The sequence below is a fragment of the Aethalodelphis obliquidens genome, unplaced genomic scaffold (assembly GCF_003676395.1).
Source record: "Aethalodelphis obliquidens isolate GAN/ISIS:26980383/991018 unplaced genomic scaffold, ASM367639v1 scaffold1, whole genome shotgun sequence".
In the NCBI taxonomy this organism is placed as follows: Eukaryota; Metazoa; Chordata; class Mammalia; order Artiodactyla; family Delphinidae; genus Aethalodelphis; species Aethalodelphis obliquidens.
The window spans coordinates 87,400,470-87,415,980 of NW_020837945.1; the positions used below are offsets into that span (position 1 = coordinate 87,400,470).

The 15,511-nt window shown below is 33.5% G+C and overlaps 1 protein-coding gene across 2 annotated transcripts in view; it reads right to left on the bottom strand.

The window, feature by feature from the left end:
• PIK3CA (phosphatidylinositol-4,5-bisphosphate 3-kinase catalytic subunit alpha) overlaps positions 1-15,511 on the bottom strand; it is a 109,982-nt gene that overhangs the window by 16,424 nt on the left and 78,047 nt on the right. For both annotated transcript variants that reach the window (XM_027111431.1, XM_027111438.1), the window contains exons 4-9: positions 13,648-13,898; positions 11,677-11,922; positions 10,870-10,955; positions 5,942-6,047; positions 5,307-5,459; positions 5,076-5,210 (exon numbers count right to left, since the gene is read on the bottom strand). In XM_027111431.1, coding sequence (XP_026967232.1) covers positions 5,076-5,210; positions 5,307-5,459; positions 5,942-6,047; positions 10,870-10,955; positions 11,677-11,922; positions 13,648-13,898 — 977 coding nt within the window. The remainder of the gene's footprint in view (positions 1-5,075; positions 5,211-5,306; positions 5,460-5,941; positions 6,048-10,869; positions 10,956-11,676; positions 11,923-13,647; positions 13,899-15,511) is intronic.

A 15,511-nucleotide genomic window follows, 5' to 3' on the forward strand; every position in this document is an offset into this window, starting at 1 on the left:
GACTTTATTTTCAGGGATGGGGAGAACAAACTTAAGACAGTTATTTGTGGAACAAATCCAATAATTTACTTGGTTAACATTACCACCAACCAAAGAACAGTTAAGTGCCAAAATCAATCAGGGATAAGGCTAGATTTGGATACTAGGGGGTGGTAGTGAACAATTTACTTCTCTTCCTGATGAGGACCCTTCCTAGTATCCTATTAACTAATCTGCTAATGTTTCTGGAATAAGAGAGAAAATTAAAAAGTAAAATAATAAAATATAAATTCTTTCATAATCCTTCCCTGAAAATATCCTTACAATCACTTGCAAGGCTTTCTAATTTTAAAAGTAAAAATAAGGGAAAAAAGGAGAAAAAAAAACATCCACATTAAAACACTGCACATTGAATGTTTGGAAACGAAAAAGAAAATACCATAACTTTTGGTGTAATTCCAATATTCCAGGTAATGTATTTATTCCCTTTAAATACAAATTTATTAACCGCATAATGAATAATTATGAATGCATATTAATGTATCATGCAAAACACACACCCCTTAGGATGAGTTACACATATTCCGATTGGCTAAAAATGAAAGCAGACATCCATGCTACTTGGTTTTTATACATTTAAATATTGTTAATTTATCCAACAGCATAAAGAAATATTACTGGCACATATTCACTCAACAAATCTTTATTAATACATGTACTGTGAACCTTGTCCTGTTCTTACTGTTGGGCTCAGAAAATAGTAAAACACCCTGTATTAACAGAGCCTCTATTACAGTGGGAAATTAAATGAACAAATAAAAATACTGGAGTAGATACAGATAAGATACTCTGGGTGTTGTGACAGAGAAGGACTGAGTGGCTACTTTAGACTGGGTGTTCAGGAATGGCCTTTGAGAAGGTAATATTAATTTGTGATCCAAATGACAAGAAAGAACCATCCACACTAAGACCAGGGAAAGACTACTGCAGATGAAGGAAACAGTGAAAGTGCCCCAAGGAAAGAATGAGTTTGGTGTGAAGGAGGAACAGGAAGAAGACCAGGGCGTCTGAAGTCCAGTAGATGTGGGAGAGGAGTGACAGGAGGTCATGTTCAGAGAATGTAAAATTTGCAGGTCAGGGTAAAAGGTCTGGATTTTACTTTTAGCAAAGCTATTTCAAGGATGAATACTATTACTTGATTTACCTTTTATAAATATTATTCTGGTTGCTTTGGGGAAAGCAGGAGACCAGTTAGGAGGCTACTGCAATAGTCCAGGTAAGAGAATACTTAACCCTCAACTCATCAGAAAAAGTAGTCATTAAAACTTATCATCTGGGTTCCAATGGACTCTTAGTTCTTTTACTTACTGATTTTTGTTTATATTTTTAATACAAAATAATTTAAAGAAGAATAAAGTGATGGTGAAAAACAATTTTATTAGACATCCTAATAAGAATATAAACACAGTAAAACCAAATTTATAATCCAAAATGGGCAACATACGTTGAATGCAACAAACTTGCTCATCAACTGTCATGTGTGAGCCTGAATATATCCATCTTGTGAATACTGATTCCAGATTTCAAATACATATCTAATAACTTCTAGTTTATCATTACTTCTGGTATTTCTTCTCACATTTGCATTGTCAAAATACTTTTGAAAACTTTGATGACTCATAATTTTATTGAAGAAAGGACAACCATCTTCTTTGCTTCATAACTGCAAAACATTTCTATTTTTTGTACTTACAGATATCAGAATAATCAATCCAAGGATTTAAAAAATTTCTACATCACCTTTTTCCTTCCAGTCATTTTTATACATAACTGCCTGCAGCATTTATCTACTTACTAAGTAAATTCTGATGCACAACATCATAAAAGATGGAAAGAATACTGCAAAAGATGAGGTGTGGGCTGGGTTCTTGCTAAGAAATACTGTGTGATAAAGTCATTCCTGCAGAATGACTAACTGATGTTAGTCATTTTTTGTCCTTGGAGATATACTGTTCACTCATCGTTTCCTGAGTTTGAGAAAAATTCATCTAGGATATTGTCATCTGATATTTCACTTACATGATCAATTTTAACATCATCATTCAAGCCTGGAATAGTGTGGTTCTCAACTGGGGTGATTCTGTCTCCTCTAAGAGGAACCTTTGATACTGTTTGGACACATTTTTGATCATCACAGCTTGTGGTGGTGGTGGTGCTGGCATCTAGAGGGTGGAGGCCAGGGACGCTGCTAAACATCCTGTAATGCACACAACAGGCCCTACAACAAAGGAATTTTTGGCCCCAAATGTCAGCAATGTCAAGGCTGAGAAACTTTGCTTTAAAGTGCTATTATCTGTCTCTTTGTATTCATACTCTGATTTGCTAATAATTATGAAATATTTTCCTCTGTCAATTTTCTTCTCTTTGGCATTATCAGTGGAAAGGGAAAAATTCTGAATTATTAACAGTATTCAATTAAAGCCTAAAAAATAACAGCAACAAAACACTACAAAGATGGTGTTTGTAGACTTCTTTATACATCTGGAAAGATGATGCAAAACGCTGGGCTATGCAATAAGAAGACTGAAGGATGATGTACTAGTGATGATTTATCTCACTACTGTATCATCCTTCTAGACTATTTTATCCTTTTATATTTTTATATTATTTTAGTCTTTTTTTTAGCATAGTTGGAATTAATGAATAATGATGAAATAGTAAAATGTTTTAAGATATTGGAAAACTAAGATCCTATTATTGTTTCTAAGAGTTATGAAAGTTTTCAATAGATCCAAAGGTAACTGAAAGATAGAGTCAGTTTTATTCTATTATAAAAATAAACAGGGACTTCCCTGGTGGTGCAGTGGTTATGAATCTGCCTGCCAATGCAGGGGACACGGGTTCAAGCCCTGGTCCGGGAGGATCCCACATGCCGTGGAGCAACTAAGCCTGTGTGCCACAACTACTGAGCCCGCATGCCACATCTACTGAAACCCACGTGCCTAGAGCCCGTGCTCCACAAGAGAAGCCACTGCAATGAGAAGCCCACGCACCGCAATGAAGAGTAGCCCCCGCTCACCGCAACTAGAGAAAGCCAGCACGCAGCAACAAAGACCCAACGCAGCCTAAATATAAATAAAATTAAAAAAAAACAAAAACAATGGATAAGGGTTCCAATTTCTCCACATCCTCACCAACACTTGTTATTAAAAAAAAAAAAAGTTTTTCATTTTGAAATAAAAAAAATTCTTCTAAGGAAGAAAAAGTCATAAAGTATCAATCCTTACAGAGTTAGAACTGCTCAAAAAGGAAACTCAAAAGCTAAAATTGGCTCCAACAAGCCCTGATGGCAAACTGAGTTCAATGGCTGAATGTATGAATAAAATAGGAAATAAATGAGTTTCCAAGTATGTGACTTGACTCTTGTAATTCAGTTAGTTTAAAGGTATAACTAATTGGATAGGGTTATGGACATTTTATGGAAATGCTCATCAGTATTTTACCCCCAATTTCAAAAGTAAGGAATTCCTGTCTAGTTAGAATGGTTAAGAGTAAAAGACTTAATACTAATTAAACAGTGACACTGTTTAAACTTATTTAAACTCCTTAAGCCTTTTCCTTACTGGTAAAATACGAATTATAATAGCACCTACCCTCATAGAGACTGCTTTTAAGATTAAATGAGGTAATACGTGAAAAGTAATTGGTATGGCATTTGGTATATGGTAAGCACTTAATAAATGTTAGGTATATTCAAAGAATTAAACTTACAGAGTAGGGTTTTTCAAGAAAGAGAATCCCTTTTTAACGTCAAAAAAGCTAATTGTTCCTTCCGTAAATGACAGAATTCAGTAATGATTTTAAATTAATTTCTACTTAACAAAATATCTTCTACATAGTTCTGAAAGTACACAAGCAGGAAGATTATTATTACTATTATTATTATTCTGTTTACAAAAGGGATTGGTAAACTCCTTACTGAGAATACAACTAATAAAGTTAAACTAATAAAGTTCCTAAGCATAGGATTCCAGGCTACCCCAGGGTGCTACTATTACTGTTACTGGGGGTGGGCCTATCTCAAGACCCACATTCATTGAATGGTCTATCTATAACCTTTAATTAGGCCAAAGAAAATGGTGATAAATTAGAAAACTGGGGAAAGAGACAGCAAAGAACAAAAATACCTCTTCTCTCAGTACTGACACTTTTGCCCTTGAGAAATAAGGGAGAGTTTATGATCTTATTTATTTTTTTAACATCTTTATTGGAGTAGCATTGCTTTACAATGGTGTGTTAGTTTCTGCTGTATAACAAAGTGAATCAGCTATACATAAACATATATCCCCATATCTCCTCCCTCTTGTGTCTCCCTCCCACCCTCCCTATCCCAGCCCTCTAGGTGGACACAAAGCACCGAGGAGAGTTTATGATCTTTGAACGCAGTTATACTGCGGTTCAAAAGTTACAGCCAAGATCAGACAAATAGATCAATATTTAAACTCCATTTTATATATATTCTTTTCTAGCATGTCTGGACTATACTGGTATGCTATTTCCTCTGCTCCCTTGCTCAACTAACAACATACTTATACCTTGATTTCAAGTTCAAGGTTATTATCCCAGAGAGGTCTTTCCTGAACCCAAAATACATTAGCCTTTCTCCCCAAAGCCCTATGTTAGTCATTCTTGACACACTATTGTTTCCTTCATGGCACTCACCATGATTTATGATCTTATATTTCTGCTTTTACCAGTTTCAGGCCTATTTTCACCATTAGACTGTATAATCAGTGGAGGTCTCTTTAGGTCACAACTTTATTACCTGGTACTTATCGTATAATAAATATATACATATAGTCAGTATTCAATAAATATTTGTCAAATGAGGCAGGCTAAACTAAGAAATGGCAGAGCTGCAGTAAAAATATTAGCATACAGTATTTTATTTTATTGCAATACTGTTCTAGAGCCTGAAGTATCTATTCGAGTGTGACTAAAACACATGAAACCTTCTCTATACAAAGAGTAACAGTATGTAGCCAAAAGCACTGATTATGACTGATACTTAAGGAAGACTCAGTGATTTGCCTTACCAGTCCTGCATGGGAATAACTAAATCCTGCTTCTCGGGATACAGACCAATTGGCATGCTCTTCAATCACTGACATATCTGGAAACTTTACCACACTGCTGAACCAGTCAAACTCCAACTCTAAACATGGAGTTTCCTAAGAGATGGAATAAAAGTTATTATACATATTACATTTGACTGTCACACACACAAAAAAGAAAAAAAATCTTATTTATGATAATAAAAAGCTTACTTTATTTGGATTTGATCCAGTAACACCAATAGGGTTCAGCAAATCTTCTAGTCCATGAGGTACTGGCCAAAGATTCAAAGCCATTTTTCCAGATACTAGAGTATCTGTGTAATCAAACAAGTTTATATTTCCCCAGGCCAATGGACAATGTTCCTTAACAAAACAGAAAAATGTTCACTACTCTGTAGATTAAATTATAAAATGCATTTCAAAATATTGATACTCTTCTTTCCCAGAAAGGAGAAATCAACAACTGTCTTTTTCCTGGTATCTATAACAAGTCACATTAATTTTTTCAAAGTATAAATAGTTTCTTTCCTTTTTCCCATTTGAAATTACATGTATTTTTTAATTATAAATAGGAAATATGAACCAAAGCAAGCAAGACAGATATTTGTATGTAGTCACTCTGCAAGTTTAAAAATTTTATCAGTATGAACTCAGGACATATTCATCATAAAATAAATTCTGGAAGCTCTATCAAGCTATTCTTCTTTAAATAAATATATTATTTTAAAATGCTTATTAATTTTTTAAACAAAGAAAAAATAATATCCATTTCTTGAAAAAGTTCAATCAGCAGTATAATTAGGAGTTTTTAGAGGTGAATGATTGTTCCTTTTGAAATACTTTACCTCTTTAGCACCCTTTCGGCCTTTAACAGAACAAATAGAAAGGCAAAGTCGAGCAGCACGAGGAAGATCAGGAATGTATATATCGTAATTCAGCCATTCATTCCACCTATGAAAAATTAAGAAAAAAATAATTTACCAAAAAAGACTTTATCTAGAGTATATAAATGACCCCTACAAATCATCAAGAAAAAGATAAATCAAATGAAAACCAAGCCAGAGATTGACTGGAACAAAGACTTCACAAGGTCATATTTAAATGGCTAATACACATGAAAAAGTAGCCAATATCAGGACTTCCCTGGTGGTCCAGTGGTAAAGAATCTGCCTTACAATGCAGGGGACGTGGGTTTGAATCCTGGTCAGGGAACTAAGATCCCACATGCCGCAGGGCAACTAAGCCCGCAGCCACAACTACTGAGCTCACGTGCCCTGAAGCCTGCGCGCCACAACTAGAGAAGAGAAAACCCTCACGACACAACTAGAGAGAAGCCTGTGTGCTACAACTAAGACCTGCAGCCAAAAATAAGTAAGTAAATAAATAAATGTTTTAAAAAAAGAAAGTAGTCAATATGTCATTCAAAAAATGCAAAATAAAAGATATCACTATAAAAAAGAATGGCTAAAACTATAAAGACTGATGATACTAAGGGGTGGTAAGGAGGTGCAGTAACAGGAAATCTCATACATGCTAGGGGAGGTGTAATTTGTACAACCAATTTGGAAAGCATAATCTATTAATACTGAACCATGACTCAGTTCCACCTCTAGGTATAAAACCACAGAAATGTATGCATTTTTGCACAGAATGTTAATAGAATTCTTTACAGTATCCCCAAACTTCAAAAAAATTCAAATGACCAACAGTAGAATAAATGGTAGTATATTCATATAATATATATGCCATATATAATGGCACACTATATTTCAACAGAAATGAACACCAGTTATTTACAATATGGATGAAATCTTACAAACATAATATTGAGTGAAAGAAGCTAGACACAAAAGAATATCTACTCCTTCAGTCCATTTATATAAAATTCAGGAACAACCAAAACTAACCAATAGTGTTAGAAATCAAGATAGTAGTTATCTTTGGGGAGGAGAGAAGATTAATGGATTGGGAAGTAGTGTGAGGAGGGGTTTTTGGAATGCTGGTAAATGTTCTAATTCTTGACCAGCACAGTGGCTATATAGGTATTCTCACCTTGTGATAATTCACTGAACTGTGCAATTATGATTTATGCATTTGTGCTATATTTCAGTAAAAATAAAAAACAAATTAGCTTATAGAAGAGGCAAAGAGAAAAGGGAAACTAAGTAAGATAAAATTAGATTTCCTATTATGATTAAAATTATATTTAATTACTTTTATATATGATGTAGTTTCATCCAGAAGAGCCCATTAATTTAAATAAGTCAGTATGTAAATAAAATAAAGGATACGTAAGGAGAAAGTATGTAAATTTTAGAGTAACTAACTACTTCACAAGAGGTAATAAAACTTGACATTCATAATAAGGAAAGCATAAGAAGCTACTACAACAAGTGATGATAAAAATTATTCAAATTTTTATGATAAATTCCCTTCAATTTATTGGATGTTACATGCGAAATTATGTCTATATTTGGTAAACATACTGGTAAAGAACGAAGTATAATAAGTAGTAGTTTTTTTTTTTTTTAATTAAAATCATTATAGTAATGGCTAAAAGCTTGGACTCAGAAGTCAGACTACCTGGAGTAAAGTCTTGTTTCTACTATTTTACTATATGTGTAACCCTCACTTTGTGTAACCCTCGCTTTGTCTGTTTTTTCATGTGTGAAATGGGACTAATAATATTACCTACTCTCAGAGAGTTGTTTTGAAGATTAAATGAGATAACATAAGTAAAGCACTTAGAACAGTAACTGGTCCATGTTAAAAGCTCAAGTGCTAGATATTAACTTTGAAAACTTTTCAAATGGCTTCTTTATAATTCTGTTCTGTTTTCTGATTATAAATAAAACAAGACTTAATTAACAAAACAGTATAAGAATTCTACTTTTAATTAGTCAGACTAAGTTATAAAACCATCAGTAAAATAAGTTCTATTTATTCTAGTATCTTTGCTTGAGTGTGGTCAAAGATAAAAAGAAATATGTTGTCCTTTTATACAGAGAAGACATTTAAAATGCGGGAACTTAGCTAGAAGGAAATCAAAAGGGAAAGGAGACAACAAATGCAGGGAAAAGAAATACTGTGAGATTTGATAAGTCCACAGTAATTCAAGAAAAATTAGAAGATGTATCTCAAATGTACCTAGTACTTTTTACTACTCTGAAATTTTTAGAATTGTTCATAATTAGTGAGGAATTTTCTACACACTTTCTAAGAGAACTGTGTCTTATTAATGTAGTTCAGTATTATGTTAACCGAATAAAGCATGCTCCTTTCACACACACACCCCACCCATACCCAATTAGGTTCTTTATTTTGGCAATGGTTTTATATATATATTTCAAATTGATTTTGACATTGGGAGATAACTGGTGACATTTATAAGAAATTTATTTAGTATATAGAAAGAACAGATTTAGAACAATCACTTAATCTCAGTAAGAATTTTAAAGATTCTAATAACTTAATACACTTTTACCTCTGATCTTTTCTGTAAATGCAGAAAAGTTTTAAAATTTTTTTTTTGATTTTTGATTTTTTGATTTTTTTTTCATTTTAACATCTTTATTGGAGTATAATTGCTTTACAATGGTATGTTAGTTTCAGCTTCACAACAAAATGAATCAGTTATATATATACATATGTTCCCATATCTCTTCCCGCTTGCGTCTCCCTCCCTCCCACCCTCCCTATCCCACCCCTCCAGGCAGTCACAAAGCACCGAGCTGATCTCCCTGTGCTATGCGGCTGCTTCCCACTAGCTATCTACCTTACGTTTGGTAGTGTATATATGTCCATGCCTCTCTCTCGCTTTGTCACAGTTTACCCTTCCCCATCCCCATATCCTCAAGTCCATTCTCTAGTAAGTCTGTCTTTATTCCTGTTTCACCCCTAGGTTCTTCATGACATTTTTTTTTCTTAAATTCCATATATATGTGTTAGCATACGGTATTTGTCTCTCTCTTTCTGACTTACTTCACTCTGTATGACAGACTCTAGGTCTATCCACCTCATTACAAATAGCTCAATTTCATTTCTTTTTATGGCTGAGTAATATTCCATTGTATATATGTGCCACATCTTCTTTATCCATTCATCCGATGATGGACACTTAGGTTGTTTCCATCTCCAGGCTATTGTAAATAGAGCTGCAATGAACATTTTGGTACATGACTCTTTTTGAATTATGGTTTTCTCAGGGTATATGCCCAGTAGTGGGATTGCTGGGTCATATGGTAGTTCTATTTGTAGTTTTTTAAGGAACCTCCATACTGTTCTATATAGCGGCTGTACCAACTCACATTCCCACCAGCAGTGCAAGAGTGTTCCCTTTTCTCCACACCCTCTCCAGCATTTATTGTTTCTAGATTTTTTGATGATGGCCATTCTGACTGGTAAAATTTACTTAAATCTTTATACTACTACCACAGGGATTTTACCTTACAGATATTCTTAAAGGAAAGACAATAAAATATAAGTCCTTTATGAATAGCTATTTTAAGATATTAAAATTTTAAGTTTAATCTTATATTATTAAATAAATTTACCTTTTACTTTTCTAAAGCCTGTTTATTCTTGGTACTTGAAAGAACTAGGATAACTCTACCCAACTGTATTTTGTGGTCTTTGCTTGGGGCTTGTTGAATTCCTTAGATTGTTGGTTTTATAGTTTTTACCAAATTTGGAAAATTTTGGCTATAATTTCCTCAAATATTGTTTTTCTGCTCCTTGCACAACCACCCACCTAACCTGTGACAGATATGCTGTGTGAGTGGGAAATAAACATTTGTTGTTCTAACAAAAAATTCAGAAGATTCTGGTATGGTCTGTTGCCACAGCATAACTTCTAACCCGAATGATGTATTGATACTTTCTGACCTATGATGGTTCAGGCAGGGCAGGGAACTATTTCCCTTCCTCCTGGTAGAGAAGGCTACCATCTCTTTGAACTTTACGTAGGCTCTCTCACCTCTATCAATTTAATTACAACACCATAACTTTTTCTTGACTCTCCTAGAACTCAGTCTGAATTGATTATGAAATTTACTTCTGGAAGATCCACTAGTTAGCTCTATTGCTAGTCTAAAAAAATCCATCTTTAACATTTAATTCCAATTTGAGTTCTCTTAAAATATTACTATTAATTTCAAGAATAAACTTTTATCCCCAAATGATTCTATACAGAGAAGCAAAGAAATGGCAGGATGTCAAGTTGTTGAATTATACTACCTTTTATTTCTTCATTTTATCTAGGCAGTAATCATTTAAAAATGTTCCCAATAACATCCCCTCCCACTAAGAAACTGGTTTGTGCCCCAAGATTCTTTATTTGAATGTCATAAATATGTATTCTTGGGAGTACCGTAAAGAAAACTGCCTCAGAGTAGTCCAGCTCTAAAGTTGTTTGCCAACTCTCACTTCTTAATGGAAATGCAAATGGAGATAAAAAAGGAATAAAATGCTAGGTTTATGGATCTAATGTAAGGAATAATCAGCACAAAACTATAACCACATTCTGTTCTCTCCTTGACACAATGAGAAGAGAGGATCAGAAAAACCCTTCCGATAACGTTTTAGGGAGAATCAATAAAGTGATCCTGTGATTGATACTCATTAGACGGAATGTCCTCATGTTCTATATGTAAATGTCTGGTAATTATATATGACTTGTATAAAACTAATGATGTAAACTATACTACTTTTATTTATTATACTGCTAAACACTAATATGACTTTTGGAAATATAAACTCATATATACTTCCTTACCTGGGATTGGAACAAGGTACTCTTTGAGTGTTCACATTATCACATAAGGGTTCTCCTCCATGGTAGATACCTGTTCGAACATAGATCTAAGGAAAATAAAAAGTTATGTGTATACACATACATATATATATATATATGTATATATACACACGCACACATACATACTAGACCAGACCAATATTAAACATTATCAAAACAATGTAACTGATATGAATGAGAGAATCAACTAAAGTTTCTGTTCAGATGTAGCTTTTCTTTTCTCTTTTTCTTCACATGTATAGTAAATTAATACTGATGCAGATTCTTCACCAAAATGTACTGCTGCCTTCAGGTGGACTTACACTATTAAAAATCAAGATAGGCCCACAATCCCTTTAGGCCAGGTATGTAATTCAGAGTTTTTCATATTTTAGAAAGATAAATTGGTACATATACTAAATATTACTTAGTACTCTTAGCAGTTAAAGCAGCACTCCATAAGGAAATTAATATTTCTGCAATAAAACATTTGGATATTTACACTAAGTGGGATAAATAAAGACTGTAAAAAACCTCGCTTCAGGTTAGGTCAGGTTTTCCTGCCAAATGAATTCTGTAAAAGTTTGGTTTTAAGAGCTTAGAATTATGGGTATTAGAATTATTAGAATTAGGGATATTAGAATTACAGAAAATGATTATAAGCTGAGGTAGATGTTTTCTAGCCAGCTGAAAACATACTGCAGGTCAACAGATTATTATATACTTCAATAAAAAAGATTTATATAAAATAATTTATATACAATAATAAACATCAACACTTGACCTTACCTTGTCAATGTCTCGAATATTTACATTCACATAGGTTGCACAAAGAATTTTTATCCTAAGTGCACTATTTATAACCCAAAGGGATTTTGTAGATGTTTCTCCATTCATATATGGTGTAGCTGTGGAGATGCGTCTGGAATAAGATGGCATTGTAAAACAGTCCATTGGCAGTTGAGAGTAGAGGCTTTCTTTAGCCATCAGCATCAAATTGGGCATCCTCCCAAGCATTATACAGCTTCTTATATACTGTAAGAGATTAAGGTGGGAGGAGAGAAGGCATTTCTTGTAAGGTTTTTCATTTTAAAGGCAACATATAAGAGTACTATGAGAATTTACATACTAATCTGCAAAGGTAATTAAAAAAATCAAACATTATAGACACATTTCTTAGCAGTTGCTATATTTATAACATTTTAAAAACTAACATTTGGGAGTTAGGTTTTAGCACAGATAAACCAAACACATCTTGGAATATAAATTGTATAAAAGAAAAGAAAAACAAAGGTCAGCTTTTTAGACTGTAGTTCTACCTTTAACTGGAAGGAAAAAGAAAGAAAAGAAAAAAGGAATTAAAGATAAGGATAAGAAGATACTCATTATGAAAACACTAGATATTAGAATTACAGAAAAGGACTATAAGCTGAGGTAGATGTTTTCTAGCCAACTGAAAACATACTGCAGGTGCTTGTTAAAGGAAAAGCAACATCATTTAGGAAGCCTCTGCCATTCAATCTATTAAGTCATACTGATGTCAAATCCAAGAGTTGCTGCCCACTTGTTCTTCTGTCCCAACATTTCTTGAGAAATATTTGTTTTGTTAAAAAAAAAACAGAACAAAAAAACCCAAAAACCACAAAGAGAGGAGACTAATAAAATTATGGAATATGTTTTAAAAAATATTAAAATGCATTGGTTTGAACTCTGAAATGGTAGTTAGGATAGATTTTCAAGCAACTGTACACGTATTACAAAAACCTATTTTCTTACCCATAAGCCCTACTATACTGTAAGCAACCTAAAAGCCAGAACCATGTCTTGCTTGGTATTGTAAATCAGCACTTGACATATGCTTGGTACAAATACAGTTGCTTCTTATAGGTATTTATTTAATGAATAGAAATAGAGAGTAGGGAAGTATTTATAGTACACCTTAATTAACTATAGATCATGGATTTTTTGAAATGTTTATTTTAATTCCTTCTAGTGCCACTGCTTGGGAGGGGATAAAAATCATTAAATACCCCATATTTGGGGATTACTATAACTGCCAACTTTTTTTTTTTTTTTGACAAAGAACACATTTACCTTATTGCTTACACTGCCTATTCAAGTGAACACAACAAACCCTTTTTAAAAAAAGTAAGGCACATGAAAAGCCTTTTGGGCAAGTTCCATGTTATTTAAAATTCCTATTGGCTATAAAAGTATTTCCACTATAGAACTGGACCTATCCAGAAAAGCACACGATGCATTTTTTGCATGTAGAATACCTGAAGCATTATTATATCTTACCTCATGGCACAATTAAACAGTCACCAAATCAAATGTTTGTATCTGAATAATGATATATCTATTGTTACAATTGTAAAACATTAATCAGCTTACCCATATATGTAGTCAGGTCCCCAAATATTAATTATATAAAATCTAAAAGAATAGCATCTGTCATCTCAAATTCATCAGTCTCTCAAATTAAATATAGTGTAAAAAATAAACTTATTAATCTATTTACTAATATTAATTATTTAATTTTGGGAATTCCCTGGCAGTCCAGCGGTTAGGACTTGGCACTTTCACTGCTGGAGCGTGGGTTCAGTCCCTGATGGGGGAACTAAGATCCCGTAAGCTGTGCAGCACAGCCAAAAAAATTTGTTTTTAATTTTCAAAAACTATGTCCTAAATACAGATACCAGTTCCCAATGTGATTACCTTTTAAATTTAAAAGTAAGATCTCTGAAACTTGTTACTCACCTTATACTGACTCAGAGGATATTTTTCTAGGAAGTATTCGTCACATCCACACACTTTTAAAATATACTTGCCCTGATATTCTAAAACACAGAGTTTTAGTTGTTCAGATGATAGCAACATACTTCGAGTTTTTTTCCTGATTGCTTCAGCAATTACTTGTTCTGGCACACAGTCATGGTTGATTTTCAGAGTATACTTCTGCTTGTCATTATTTGGAGAAACTATTACCCAAATCACCACTATTATTTGCCCTATAATAGGAAAATAATATTAGATGCAGTCACCACATATATTTCATTTTTCAAGAGACAAATTTCCAAAAGTATGCACTAACCATAATGACTTATAATCAACCTTAATTAAATACAGGTAAATATCAGGTAGAATGACCAAATCTTCAAATCTGATAGGGCTGCCAAACCATGCCCAAACCTCATGTTTTAAGGCAAGCACACAAAACTGTGACTACTGTGTGTCTCAATTACCTGAGACCAAGCTAATTTCCATTCTAAACTACATGACATACTTCACAGATACAACCCCTGTGAAGAGTGACTCATGATGGCATCAAAGGTTCAATAGTACCTTAAGTAGAAGAGTTTCTGGGAACTGTGGGAAAGAATCATGGAGACTTAAAGAAAGATGCTGAATCAGAATGAGAGAAAAGATGGGGGAGGAAGGGGAAAAAAATAAATTTTCTATTTTTTTTCCTTTTAAGAAGAATAATTAAGCTTTAAGCTGGGGGACCAAAAAAAAAAATAATGAAAATGAAAAGATTAAAACTATGTTAGAGTCGTGTAGGTATCCAGAGTAAAATTCTTTCAAACTTTCTATATGTTGGAAATATTTCATAAATAGTGGGAAAAAATAAAAAGAGCATTCCATTTTAAAAAGTATGCTAAAGTAGAAATGAATTTTTAAAAAATTTCTTTATTTTCTTTATTTATTTTTGGCTGTGTTGGGTCTTTGCTCTGTGCGCAGGCTTTCTCTAGTTGCGGCGAGTGGGGGCCACTCTTCGTTGTGGTGCGCGGGCCTCTCACTGCAGTGGCCCCTCTCATGGAGCACAGACTCCAGGCACACAGGCTTCAGCACTTGCAGCCTGTGGGGCTCAGCAGTTGTGGCCTGTGGGCTCCAGAGCGCAGACTCAGCAGTTGTGGCACGTGGGCCCAGCCACTCTGCAGCATGTGGGATCTTCCCGGACCAGGGCTTGAACCCGTGTCCCCTGCATTGGCAGGCGGATTCTCAACCACTGCACCACCAAGGAAGCCCAGAAATGAACTTTTAATGAAGACCTTATGTTATATAAGCATTAAACTACTTTGAAAAATATGTCTAAAATAGTGATAAGATGTCTTAATTCATTCTACTGAGAGAATATTATATTTAATAGTGTATTAAGTTAACCTATTCTATAACTTTCAATTAAAAACTTCACTTTGTTATTCTGAAAAATACAAATATTTATCTGACACAATGATATTTTTATTTCTAAAACAATTAGTTTATATAGTCTCATGTACACTTAATTCTAGAAATTGATATATTGTCAAAAGTCGACTTATATATTATCATTCACTATGATCAGAGTTAAATACTGCATCTAACATTAAGATTAGGAAATTTACTTTTTCTTTGCATATAGTAAGAATGTGTGACGTTTCCCCAAAATTTCATAAAATATTTCTATTTATACTTATTTTTATTTGTAAAAAGATAATCAGCTATAATTCTGTAACAGTGAATTTCAAACTCAATGCTTTTTTTTTTTTCAGTTTTATTCTGAGATAAACAATTCACCAAGGGATCAGCACCATATGCACACATTCATTCAATCAATCACTACTTACTGCACACAAGTTGTGTA